This window comes from Bos indicus, chromosome 9 (genome assembly GCF_029378745.1).
Source record: "Bos indicus isolate NIAB-ARS_2022 breed Sahiwal x Tharparkar chromosome 9, NIAB-ARS_B.indTharparkar_mat_pri_1.0, whole genome shotgun sequence".
Taxonomy (NCBI): Eukaryota; Metazoa; Chordata; class Mammalia; order Artiodactyla; family Bovidae; genus Bos; species Bos indicus.
This window is the reverse complement of record NC_091768.1, coordinates 101,963,267-101,975,568: the sequence shown is the minus strand read 5'-3', so window position 1 is coordinate 101,975,568 and position 12,302 is coordinate 101,963,267. Positions and strand designations below refer to the sequence as shown.

At 50.9% G+C, this 12,302-nt stretch overlaps 1 protein-coding gene across 6 annotated transcripts in view; it reads left to right on the top strand.

Annotated features, from left to right (window-relative positions):
- Positions 1 to 12,302, top strand: part of RPS6KA2 (ribosomal protein S6 kinase A2) — a 334,973-nt gene that overhangs the window by 229,879 nt on the left and 92,792 nt on the right. Inside the window, exon 1 of one of the 6 annotated variants that reach the window (XM_070796505.1) lies at positions 4,691 to 4,726. The exons of the other annotated variants lie outside the window; for them this stretch is intronic. Within the exon in view, the coding sequence (XP_070652606.1) occupies positions 4,706 to 4,726 (21 nt within the window). The 5' untranslated portion in view covers positions 4,691 to 4,705. Of the gene's footprint in view, positions 1 to 4,690; positions 4,727 to 12,302 lie in introns of those variants that run through there. 6 annotated transcript variants of the gene reach the window in all.

Genomic DNA, 12,302 nt, shown 5'->3' with positions numbered 1-12,302 from the left:
GAGGTTGAATCAGGGCAGGGCCCAGAGGGGAACGCAGAGGGGAGGGCTGTCCCCGGGGGAGGGGCCTTGCTCCGGAGCCCAGGACAATACCCATCACCCATGGGGGCCATTCTGTTTAAATGATTCTTGGTCCTTCCAAACATGGTCTGTATCAAGCAGTTCAAGCAAAGACAAACGTGTGAGTAAACGTGAGTGCCTGTGGCCTTGAGTTCCGCCTGCCAAGAGGGTTTTAAATTCAGCAGTTTTGTGTGAGTGAGTCCGTGTGTTAATGACGATAGAACATCATCATCGGAAGCTGCTGACCTCGCTGGCAGGCGGCGTGCCACAGCAGGACCACAGAACTCACAGAACGCCCGCCCCCGCTGCCAGGCCTCCAGCCTGACCCCTAGTTCAGGGCTTAGGTGCAGTGGCTGGTCCATCACTGCTGAATCCCCAGATAGACACTTACTCATCCTCGTTTGTAGGAGATGAGAGAACTTCTACTCAGCGGCTCAGAATAATAGCCTCAGCTGAAGGGGTTTTCTAAACAAGTCTTCAGATCACCCTTCCTGGTGTAAAGAGTGAACTTCTGACATATTCTGCCAGAGCCTCAGAAATGTCTAGGGCTTTTCTCCAGCGTCACTTCAGCCTGTTGTAGACAAAGTGTGTGATCCTGAAGTACGAGATATCTGGATTTGCTGGATGGGGCTGAAGCAGTCTGGCAAAACCCCAAGCTAGGTTAGACTTCTGCAAGTGTTTATAATATACTTTCTTTGAATTTAAAAATTGTATATAATGCAAATCATACTCCTTGAACGTGGAGAATGTGGAAAGTCCCCCAGCCTGTCTTACGCCACGAATGAGATTGGATCTCAGCAGGTTGGCTCAGTCATGCTACAAGCCTGGTTCTACAGACATGCTCTGGGCGTTCCATACACCTTTCTTAAACCATCTGCAAGGTGTTCATTTACTTCTGTGCAAATGCTTATTGAGTAAATGCCATGTTCAGGTCGCTTTGAGGGCGGAGGGTACCACCGGGAACAGGACGGTATTCGCAGAGTGGGTTAAACTGGGAATGAAAAAGATGTTGCCTTCACCCTGTGCAGAATCTCTCATTTCTCCAAGAAGTGTTTCCGCGACAGACGCTTCTCAGGATCAGGCTCGCAGGTCATTAGATAGCAAGCCCTTGAGGCCGAGGAAACCCATCTAAGTGGAGGAAACGTGTAATCGCCCGGATGCCTCTGTGGTCCTACAGCAGACCTGAGGTCGTCAGTCTTTGGTGTTTTGTAAACCTCAGCCATGCTGATTGCAGGGTTCAGGCGTCAAGGCCGCTATCCTGGGTGAATCAATTCAGTGCATCGGCTTGCTAGAAATGCTTCATCTGTGCTCATGACTGTCTGGAAATCTGTGACTTTTGGCTCATATTGGCAAAAGCTGACATATGTGTGGAGCTCACCGGTTAGCTTTTTGAGGGGGTCATTTGGGGCAGAGTTTGGACAACTCTACCCTCGGGGGTGGAGGGTAGGTAGTGTGATGTGGGTGGGCTGGTGGGGGCATTTGAAAACATTTAGCAGAATGTTTTGTACTTATTTTTAATGTCAACTAAGTTGGTTACAAAGGAAGAGGGATGGTTATTTAGCTGATTTCTTTGAGGTTTTGGCCAAAACTTTCACCTTTTCAAAAATTTTGAAACCTGATGAAAGCACATTGTCACTGAAATTGTTTAAGCTTAATTCTGAAGTTCATGAATGTTTTCTGTTTGGATTTGGTTTGTAAGAATCTCCAGGATAAGGGACCAGAGCCGGGCCTGGCGACGGTCGCCTGCACTCTGAGGCTCTGATGATGGATGGCAGTCTTCTCTAAGGATACTGGGACGATCCTTTAGGGGGAAATGACTGGGGCCAGGGTGTTGGCAGTGTTCTCATGTATTGCCCTGAGTGTCACCTTCGTGCATTGGCCTTGTATGGGGGACACCGCTCATGCAGAATCTTCCCTAGATTTAGGGATTGATAATTCAATCACTGCCAACAAGGGCCATGTAGTCAAAGCTATGGTTTTTCCAGTACTTGTGCATGGATGTGAGAATTAGACCATAACGAAGGCTGAGCACCTAAGAACTGATGCTTTTGAATTTGGTGTTGGAGAAGACCCTTGAGAGTCCCTTGGACAGTAAGGAGATCAAACCAGTCAATCCTAAAAATAAATTAATCCTGAATAGTCATTGGAAGGACTGATGCTAAAGCTGAGCTGAAGCTCCATTACTTTGACCACCTGCTTCGAAGAACTGACTCGGAAAACACCCTGATGCTGGGAAGGATTGGGGGCAGGAGGAGAAGGGAATGACAGAGGATGAGACGGTTGGATGACATCACAGACTCCATGGGCATGAGTGTGAGCAAGCTCTGGGAGTTGGTGATGGACAGGGAGGCCTGATGCGCTGCAGTCCATGGGGCCGCAAAGAGTCAGACACGACTGAGTGACTGAACAGCAACAATCTAACACACACACAAAATACAGAAGTGACCACAGGTGATTGTGTTTGGATCACTGCTCATGACCATTGAAGAAAAGCTGTAAACCCTTTATATTTATGTCTACAAAGCTATTAAGAGGAATGAATTTATCACACAAGTCGTTTTGTCTAATATTTCATAGCAGACAGTCATCTCTAATTTCACTTTTAAATTTTTTTCTAATTTTCCAGTTTCCAGTAAGTTCATACCAGCCACCCCCAAACAGCCCACCTCTCTGGAAAACTTCTATTCACTCCTGGCCACCCGCCGGGCTGGGAAATTTGTACTGGTCTCTGCACTGCACGTTCTTACGTTTACCATCTGTGCCCTGATTGGAAATGCCATGCTCGTCCACAAGATGAATCTCGCACGTTGAGTTTCAAAATTCTAATAGCTTTAAAAATATTGAGCCTTTCTTTTCCACCAAATGGTAGGTTTATTCTTCGCATCCAGAAATGGCATCCAAATTGTTTCATATTGGCTTCCATCTTTTTGTTTTCTTGCGACAAGTTATTTGATCTTATCTGCTTTTCAAAACTCACAGTTCATTTTGCATAAATTCTCCGTTGTATTTCAGAATTGGATACATAGCAGTGGATGAATATAGGAATCCCACGTGGACAGTTAGCAAGATGATTTTATTGATTTAAATTTCCTGTTATAGATGCCAGCATCTTCTTGCTCATTTTTACATTTGTGTATAAAAAAATTCAGAAAGTAAAGGAAATAAAATTAGTCATTTATATTTCTCGGACACTATCACTGCTTACATCTTGATGTATTTCCCGTAAATGTTTTTCCTACAAATCTTTTAAATGTGAATATAACCATCATGGACAGAAAACTTATTTACTGCCTTCTTTAGTTTAAAATCTTAAGTCTCTTTCAACATTGCAAGTAGACTTCAAAGTCACTTTTTAAAAGTGTTTTATTCTGAAATAGTTATGGAGCAACAGAAAGTTACAGAAACTAGTGCAGAGGTCTGTCTGCCCTTCCCCCGTTCCTCCCCTAGGAATAACTCTTGGAACCACGCTGTTGCTTAGCCACTCTGTCGTGTCTGACTCTGCGACCCCATGGACGGTAGCCCACCAGGCTCCTCTGTCCGTGGGATTCCCCAGGCAAGGACTGGGTCGCTGTGCCCTCCTGACCCAGGAAGGTTCCCTGGAGGCTCCCTCCTGCTGCTTCTTCCCACACCCACAGTCACACTGTGACAACCGTTGACCTTAAAGGACTATATGTGTGATCCGTCATTTCAAGTCACCTGATCATCATTCATCTTGTCAGAGCCTCAGTCACAGATTTGGTAATGCAAGAACCAATACTTTTGTAAAAGAGGCAGATGGCAAGTAATATCGCTGGGAAAGCTAATTAGTAGGTGGCGCTGGTGGTACAGAATCCACCTACACGTGCAGGAGACATAAGAGACAGGACTTCAGTCCCTGAGCTGGAGCGCTCCCCTGGAGGAGGGCATGGCGACTCTCTCCAGTGTTCTTGCCTGGAGAATCCCATCAGAGGAGCCATGGCTACAGTCCATGGAGTCGCAGAGTCAGACACCACTGAAGCAGCTTAGCACACACAGCATACAAGCGAGTGGTTACACTAAGGACTTCCGTTAGGTGGGGTCCAGCGTCTCGCAGGTCGTCTGACCCTTTGGCTCTGCATCAATCACCATCTTTAACGGAAGTGATGTGTTGGCATTGGACATAAAGTCCATCAAAAACATCTGCACATAGCAGGCTAGTGGGGGTGACCCCTTACAGGACTGAGCAAGGCCTGCTCTGTCTGACGCAGGAGACCCCTTGGTCTCTGTGGCTGAGCCAGCATTTCGGCCGTTGGGGAGGTCTGGTTAATGCAAAAGGCAGACGCACAGTGCAGACTCGAGGGGAGGGAGGAGGCCCAAATGGGCAGAGAAAATGCTTTATGTTTACATTTTTCTTGGCTTGCCTTAACATCGGAGTTTTTATTTTCAGCATCAGTGTGGTCTTTCGGGACTGGCTTTTGTACTGAGTGTCCTTCTGTGGGGCTCACTCCTGTCGTGTGGTGTATCAGTGGTTTGTCTTTTTATTGCCACCGGATGATGAATCCCAGTTTGCTGAAGCATTTACGTTGGAGGACGTCTGGGTTGTTTCCTGTTTGGGAGGAATGCTGCTGTGAAATATGCTCAGGTTTCTGTGCGGACCTCGTCTTCGTTTCTCTGGGATGAAGCTGCGAGGATGCGGCTGCTGGGCTGTAGGGTAAGTTCACGTCTCATTTCGTAGGATGCCACCTGGCTGTTTTCCAGCGGCTGGGCCATTTTCCATCCCCGCCAGCAATGCAGGGGAGACCCACTTCCTCTGCGTGCTCGCCAGCATTTGATGTTATCACTGTATTTTTTCTGTGTTAACCATTGGCAGGTGTGCAGTGATGCCTTGCCGTGGTTTGGCCTTTCTCTCGCGGCTACCGATGTTGAATGTGTTTTCACGTGCTGGTTTGCCGTCTGTAGGTCTTCTTAGGTGAAATGACCGTTTCTCTCTTTTGCCCACTTTCTGATTGGATTCTTTGTTTTATTTTGCTGTTGCGTTTTGAGAACCCTTTATCTGTTATAGATACGACACAGGGTTGCCTCAGCGGTTTGTAGATGTTTTCTCCTGACGTGCAGCTTGTCTTTTCATCTTCTTGGCAGCGTCTTTGCAGAGCAAAAGTTTTAAGTTCAGTGTAAGAATTTTTCCTCCTTTGGATCAAGCTTTGGAGATCACGTCTAAGAATTTTTACCCTAGACCTGGGTCCTGAAGCTTCTTTCCTAAAAATTTTATAGTTTTATGTTTTGCATTTAAGTCTGTGATCCATTTTCAGTTCATTGTATAAAACAGGGGATTTGAGGCCCTTTTTTTGCCTCAGAGGTCCAGTGCTCCAACACTGTTGGTTGAAAATGTTCTCCTTCTGCTGAGTCTCTCCTTGACACCTCTCAAGAACCCACTGGGTGTGTCTGAACAGGTTCACTCCAGGGCTTTCGGTTCTGTTCCGTTAGTCTGGGCGTCTGTCGTTCCCTCAGTCCCTAACTGTAGCTGCGTTGTAAGCCTTAACAGTAGAGTGACTCCTCCCACTTTATTATTTATTTTGAAAATGGGTTTTCGTGACTTGGGGTCATTTGCATTTCCATGTAAATTTTAGAATGACGTTGTCTGTGTATAGGGAGCCCTGCTCAGCTTTTGATGGGAACTGCATTGTCCTGCAGACCAATATTGGGAGAATTACGCTCCATCTGCTGTGTTTTCCGGTCTGTGAACATGAGTGTCTCCCATGCGTTTAGCTCTTCTTTGGTTGCGTTCGGGCACATCTGTAGTTTTCAGCACGCAGACACCGTATGGGTTTCGGTAGTTTTCACCTACATATTTCATTATTCTGGGAGTTTAGCTCTTCCTTGGTTGCGTTCGGGCACATCTGTAGTTTTCAGCACGCAGACACCGTATGTGTTTCGGTAGTTTTCACCTACAGTCTCATTCCTCTGGGAGCAACTGTAAATGGCATAACCACTTTCAAAGCCTTTGTAAAATGCCATCTGGCGGATGTCGTCATCACTTAATTCTTCCGCGCTTTTTTGGACATTCACAGTGTTTCTCATTTTTTCACTCTTGTAAAGAAAATCATTGTGACAAACAGCTTTCCGTGTTCAGATTGTTTTTTTCTTACTGAAGGGGAGGGGCAATGCACTGTCGTGACGGCGCTCTGAGTCTGAGGACAGAAGGGAGACGGTGCTGGGCCTGTGTTTGGCGCACAGCATACGTGACTCCTGCTGTCACCGTATCCCCCTCCGCACTCGGCGCTGTCTTTAAAGTCGTGCTAAAGAATAAAGACTGACCAGCCCCGTCCTCACACCTGCAGCCGCCCCGGGGTGGACACTGCCCAGCTGTCCACTGCTGCAGACGTCTCTCTGCAGGACGTGTTGGCACCCTGTCCACCCACGGTTTGGGGCTCTTTCTAGATTCCTCAGGGCATCTTGACAAACCCAAGTCAGTAGTAACAAATTTCTCATCCATGTGAGAAACGACTCTTTGCAAAGCATCTCCTTAAAGGTAACTTTCAAGATGAGATGAAGCTTGTCAACAGGCCCCAATAGAACCTGCACTTGAAACACGGCATCCAGACACTGGGGCCTCAGACCATTGTCACCTCGCAGGCAATGTTCCACAGAACATTGCCGCTCAGGGGGCTTGAGGGTTGATGGGACTGACTAGAGTGAACCCACCCGAGGGATGTCGAGTTGTCAGAGCCGGGGAGCCTGCAGCCTACGTGTTGGTGGGACGCCTGCGTGCTCCGCCGTCCACAGGGAGGCCCCTGCAGGGACGCTGCTCCATCTGCCTGGCACCATTTATAATAGAAGCTTCCAGGGCGCGATCTGCATAGGCTGTGATTTATAAAAACACCAGCAGACTGAAAGGCTTCCAGAAGGAAGGAAGGGAAGATAATTTGAGGGGGTGGCAGGCAGTGGGGGTGAAGAAAGACAGAAGCCATGGGCGGGAGGCACTTTCATTTTAAAACAGAAGGAAACACCCATCTTACCTTAATAAGCAAAATTAATAGAAGTTTGGATGGGGGGAGCGGAGTGCAGAGGCCTGGGTGGGAGGGCAAAGGAAGGAAATGGACGGGAGACGCATCTCAGCCGCTTCTCCTCCCCTCTCCTCCGACCTCTTCCCTTGCGCTGCTCTGATGCAGGAGCCCCAGTGTGGCCCCGTGCAGACCCTGAGGGGCTTCCGGGGCAGCTCATGGTTGCCTTTTGAAGGTGGAGGTGGCCCTCAGCTGCCGGCCACATCTGGCTGCTGGCCCCGGGGTGTGAGTTAGTCCTGTGACTGCCTTGGGTGCTGGGTCCCTTTCTTGGGTCAAAAAAAGGAAAAATGCCATTCCAGGGTGGATGAGAAAAGAGAGCCCTGTGTGGACCGTGTGACCTGTCCCTTGGGGAGTTCGGGCGGCCGGTGGGCATCGGCCAGGCGGGTCTGTGAGCAGCGCCCCATGGGAAGCACACCTCGGACACCAGGCGGGCCTTCTCCCTGCATCTCAGGGCCCCTGACTCCCACCTCTGGTCTCCCTTCTTGTCCCCTCGCTCCTGTGACTTCAGGGGGGTGTGCTCTTCTTCAGGCGGGTGTCCTCGCTGTGTCTGGAGGCCCGCGAGTGCCTGAAAAGCCATGGAGTCCCACTCTTGCTGGAGAAGTGTTGCCATCCTAAATGGCACAGCTTATATTTAGCCTTTGGAAGCGAAGTGGAGGCTTTCTGTAGAAGTATTTTCCCAGTGCAGCTGGTCCTGTAATTTCATCTCACACTTGCTCACACCAGCGGGCGCAGACACGGGGGCGGAGACGTGAAAAGGGCGACGTAAAGGGCAGAGGAGACTCTGCGATGCATCAGCCGTTCGTCTCAGGAGCCTCCTTGGGCGGGTCGGGCAGGAGGCAGGCTGCCTGGAGTCCACCTCCCACCCGGGCGCCCTGGGAGGTCAGATGCACTCGAGGCTCGAGGCTTGGCCCCTGGTTACCTGGGAAGCTGAAAGGAGCGGGTTCCTTCTGGCTGGGAGTCTGGAGCTCACGCCCAGTCCTTCCCTCCTTGTGTTACGATGTGTGCACAGCCACCGCCTCCTGCGGGCTTTGTCGTGAGCAGTCTGTGTCGTTAGTTCTGGCTGTTTTGGGGGGAGGGTTATGCTCCCCAGAGAGCTTCCCAGGTGGCCCTAGCAGTAAAGAATCCGACTGCCAATGCAGGAGATGCAGGAGGTGTGGGTTCGATCCCTGGGTTGGGAAGATCCCGTGGAGGAGGGCATGGCAACCCACTCCAGTATTCTTGCCTGGAGAACCCCATGACAGAGGAGCCTGGCAGGCTACAGCCTATGGGTTCACAAAGAGTCGGACAAAACCAATCGACTGAGCACACACTCACGTGCCCCCTAGAGGGACTCTTCAAGGGTCCTCCATCCGCCCTCCCTGGAGGAAGCAGACAAGCGACACACTGACTCCTGTCTGCTTTCAAAGCGTTTCTGAACTTCCTTCCTAGCAGTATGTTGGGCTGGGTGTGGGGAGTCCTCTTCCTGAAAATGAAAGTCTGGATGAAAGATCTTTTTAAAAACAGTTAAATGCACTGATGATCTGGGAGGCAGAGCAGATGCTCAGGGCCCGTTCCATGTGTCAGAGCAGCTCACAGTTCAGGGGGCCTCCTCTCACCCCCCACATCAGGCTAAGACCCCAGGGAGGAGCGCGAGCAGCCCCTAAGGTCTCCTCAGGCACGCCCAGGAAGCCGCCTGTGCCGGTCCCGGGGGGAGATCCAGTCCTGAGCGTCAGCATTTAGATGGTGACACGGAACCCCCAGATGGGATGAAGTCCCAAGGAGGTGACGACATGGGAGAAAAGGCTGGGACCAAGTTGGGGGAGATGTTCGGAGACAGATAAAGGAAGAGCCCTCGGGAGGGTGGGAGAGGTGTCGGGGGACCCAGGGGGCCTGATGTCCCCGAATCCAAGTGAGGAAGCTGGGGTGATGGCTGGTGCCCGGCCCTGCAGACACTGAAGCCTGACCACTGGGTTCAGCCCCACGGAGAGCGTTGATGAGCAATCTGTGAGCCATGTTGGGTGGGGCAGGTGTCCGGGGAAGGGCGAAACAAAGTCTGTGTTTTGCTGAGAAGGATGCAGACAGGACAGCCTGTTTGCGTGCGGCTGGGAGCCAGCGGTAGGTAGGTAGGGGAGGGCAGACTTGAGCAGGATTTCCCCCAGGGAGCCCTGACCTTCAACCTTCTCAGAGATTACAGGTCCTGAAGCCCCGGCCTGGCACCTGGAATCTGCATTTGTAACAGCTTCCCTGGCAGGTCTGATACTGGGGCACCGTGGCTACACTGACAGCGTCTGCAGCAGGGTGTCACGCCTGGGTGAGCACGCCTGGTTTGGGGTCTGGGGGAAGGACCACGGTGCCCCATGGGGATCCCCGGGGGTGTCAGCCTCTGCGGACCCAAGCTCTCAGTGGGCCCCTGAGAGCCAGGCCGTGGTTCCCCGGCCCCCTCCCCACACGCCTGCTCTGTTATCAGCCACAGGGGTGGGGTGGGCTGGCCTGGCAGGACTTGCTGGGAGCAAGTCAGAGTTAGCTAATTTCCTTCTTCTTTTCTGCATTTTCATAAGCCACCTGTTTAATAATTTACTCTTGGCCCTTTCTGGGAATTAATATCCTGCGCAGGAATCAGTGATTTCTAGAATGGTCCCGCCCGCTTTGGTGGAGACCCAGCTCACACTTGCCCAGTTTTTCTTTTCTATGTTTTCGTCGTGACTATTCCACCACTTTTCATCTGCATTTACTTCCCATAAATCGCCTCTCTTTAATGACGTGGAAAGCGGATGATTCAGAAGGGAGGAAATTACCTGCCAAGGTGACTTTGGTGCGGGGCGGGGCTCAGAGGACACCTCACCGATCCCCTCTGGCCTGAGGCCAGGCCCCTTCGCTGTCTGTCTGTCTGACACCCGTGGGGGAATGTCTTCCATCGGTCAGAATTCAAGCCCAGCTTGACGGGGATTCTAGAATCCATGGTCAAAGTTACTTGGTCACATACTGATGTTGTTTCAACAACTCATACTCTGGTTTTTCTCTCTCCCATTGGATCAGTTTTGAAGTCCTTTCTGGCAGAGCACACACCTGCCCATGATACCAGGCTCCCCCCCCAAATTTCTCAGGTTATTTGTAAAAAAAATACGCTTCATAGGAGTTATGCTAGAAACCAAATGTTAGTGCTATCTGTAGAGCATTCAGGACCAGACTTTATGTCCTTAAGGGAACGGTGTTAAAATCCACATAGAATTCTAGAAAAAGTGACCTTCCTGATAAGAGGGGAAAGATGTTTATTTCTAAATGAGGCATAAATAATATGTTAAATCTGGGTGCCCTTTAAGGCAGTAATCACAAAATGGTTTAGAAAATACGCCTGTCCGGTCTGGACATGGTTAGAAGCAGACAAGCCCAGACATGTTTCCCAGCTCCCGTCTGGGTGTTTCCTGTACACACAGCACTCAGCACAGGTCTCCAGACCTTGACTCTTTTTTTTTTTTTTTTTTTGTCCTTTAAGTTCTTGGGAAAGAGGAAAACAACATATCTCAAGCAAGTTCAGGTCAAAGTGTTACTATGAGTGGCTAAAATCTAAAATGTGGGACTCTTGGTTCCTTTTTCAATGGATGGTTGAGATTTTTGCTGTTCAAGACCTCCCTGGTGTTAATTGAAACATCACAGTACTATCAGGGAGAGGCCTGAGGTTTTAAGGCCATTCCCGAGGAGGAATTTAGCTGTGTGCTTTGAGTGCATTTGCTCTAAGGACTTTGAACGCGAGAATCCCCACAAAATGAAATGTTACAGAGAGATTTGCTTCTAAGCCTTCAGCTGCAGTGTCAGGGCGGTGACGACGCAGGAAGGTGAATTCTGGCCGGCTGGTGCCTTTGCTGGGCAGGGGAGAGCTGCGTGCTTGGGGCTGCTGGTTCCTGGGGGGTGGGGGAAGCAGGGCCCTGGGGGGGATCCTCCAGGTATGCTGAGGGGGCTCCGGGGGGCTGACTGACATCATGCTCCTCTGAGCGGAGGCCGGGACTCAGAGGGATGACCTGGAGACCCTGGAGGAGCACAGCACAATCGTTTGTGATGTGCACTCGGAAGGGCCTGGGAGCAGGGCCACGGGGTCAGCGGTCACCTGCCTCCTGGGCATCTCCCCGAGGCCCTGGCCTCGCCCCAGCCGGCACTCCCCCCCCCCGGTGTTGAGGGTGACCTTCTCTTTAGCTGCGTGAACGCTGGTGTGCTCAGGCACCAAAACGAAGTCACAGAGGATGGCGCTCGGTGAGCCCTGCTGACCCGTGGGAGTGGCATTAGCTTGGCTGCAGGACTGAGCCACATTCGGGGGGCCGGGGACACTGGATGGCTCGGTGCCGTCCTGCCTGCCGGATGGGAGGTGCTGTGTGTTAATGGAAAAGTCAAGTGCAGTGAAAGTCGCTCAGTTGTGTCCAACTCTTTGGGACCCAACGGACTATACAGTCCACAGAATTCTCCAGGCCAGAAGACTGGAGTGGGTAGCCTTTCCCTTCTTTAGGGGATCTTCCCAACCCAGGGATCGAACCCAGGTCTCCCTCATTGCAGGCGGATTCTTTACCAGCTGAGCCACCAGGGAAGCCTGTTAACAGAATGGGGGTGTTTTATTCTTCCTTCAGTGACCAGTGACCGTCAGGTTCTTTCTTGGTCGATAAGTCAGTAGAGGTGGAGATAGCATCTGTGCAGCATCAGTCATCAGGACTTGGCGAGCGCCTTGAACTTCAGCTTCGTCTTCCCAGTGGGCATCGGTCTGCAGGCACCACCCAGATGAGTGCGGTCTTCTTGGGGAAGACACAGGTGCTGCCCTGCAACCCGAGACACCCCTTTTCCTCTTTCCTCCCTGGTGGCTCAGCTGGTAAAGAGTCTGCCTACAATGCAGGAGACCTGGGTTCAGTCCCTGGGTCAGGAAGATCCCCTGGAGAAGGAATTGGTTACCCACTCTAGTATTCTTTCCTGGAGAATCCCATGGACAGAGGCGCCTGGGGGCTACCCGGTCCATGGGGTCGCAAAGAGTTGGACATGACTGAGTGACTAACACTTTCCACTTTTTCCCTGTCATAAATGAAGCAATTTCCCTACAGAAGAAGCTGTGCCCCTTTCTGTAGCTAAAGGGGTCCTGGGATTCCAGCGGGACTCAGAGGTCATCTCCACTCATGGGGGGAGGACCATGCCCTCAGGGTCCTCTCTCTCTGACATATTCAAGGAATGCTGGTGGTTTAGTTGCTAAGTCTGTCTGACTCTTGTGACCCCATG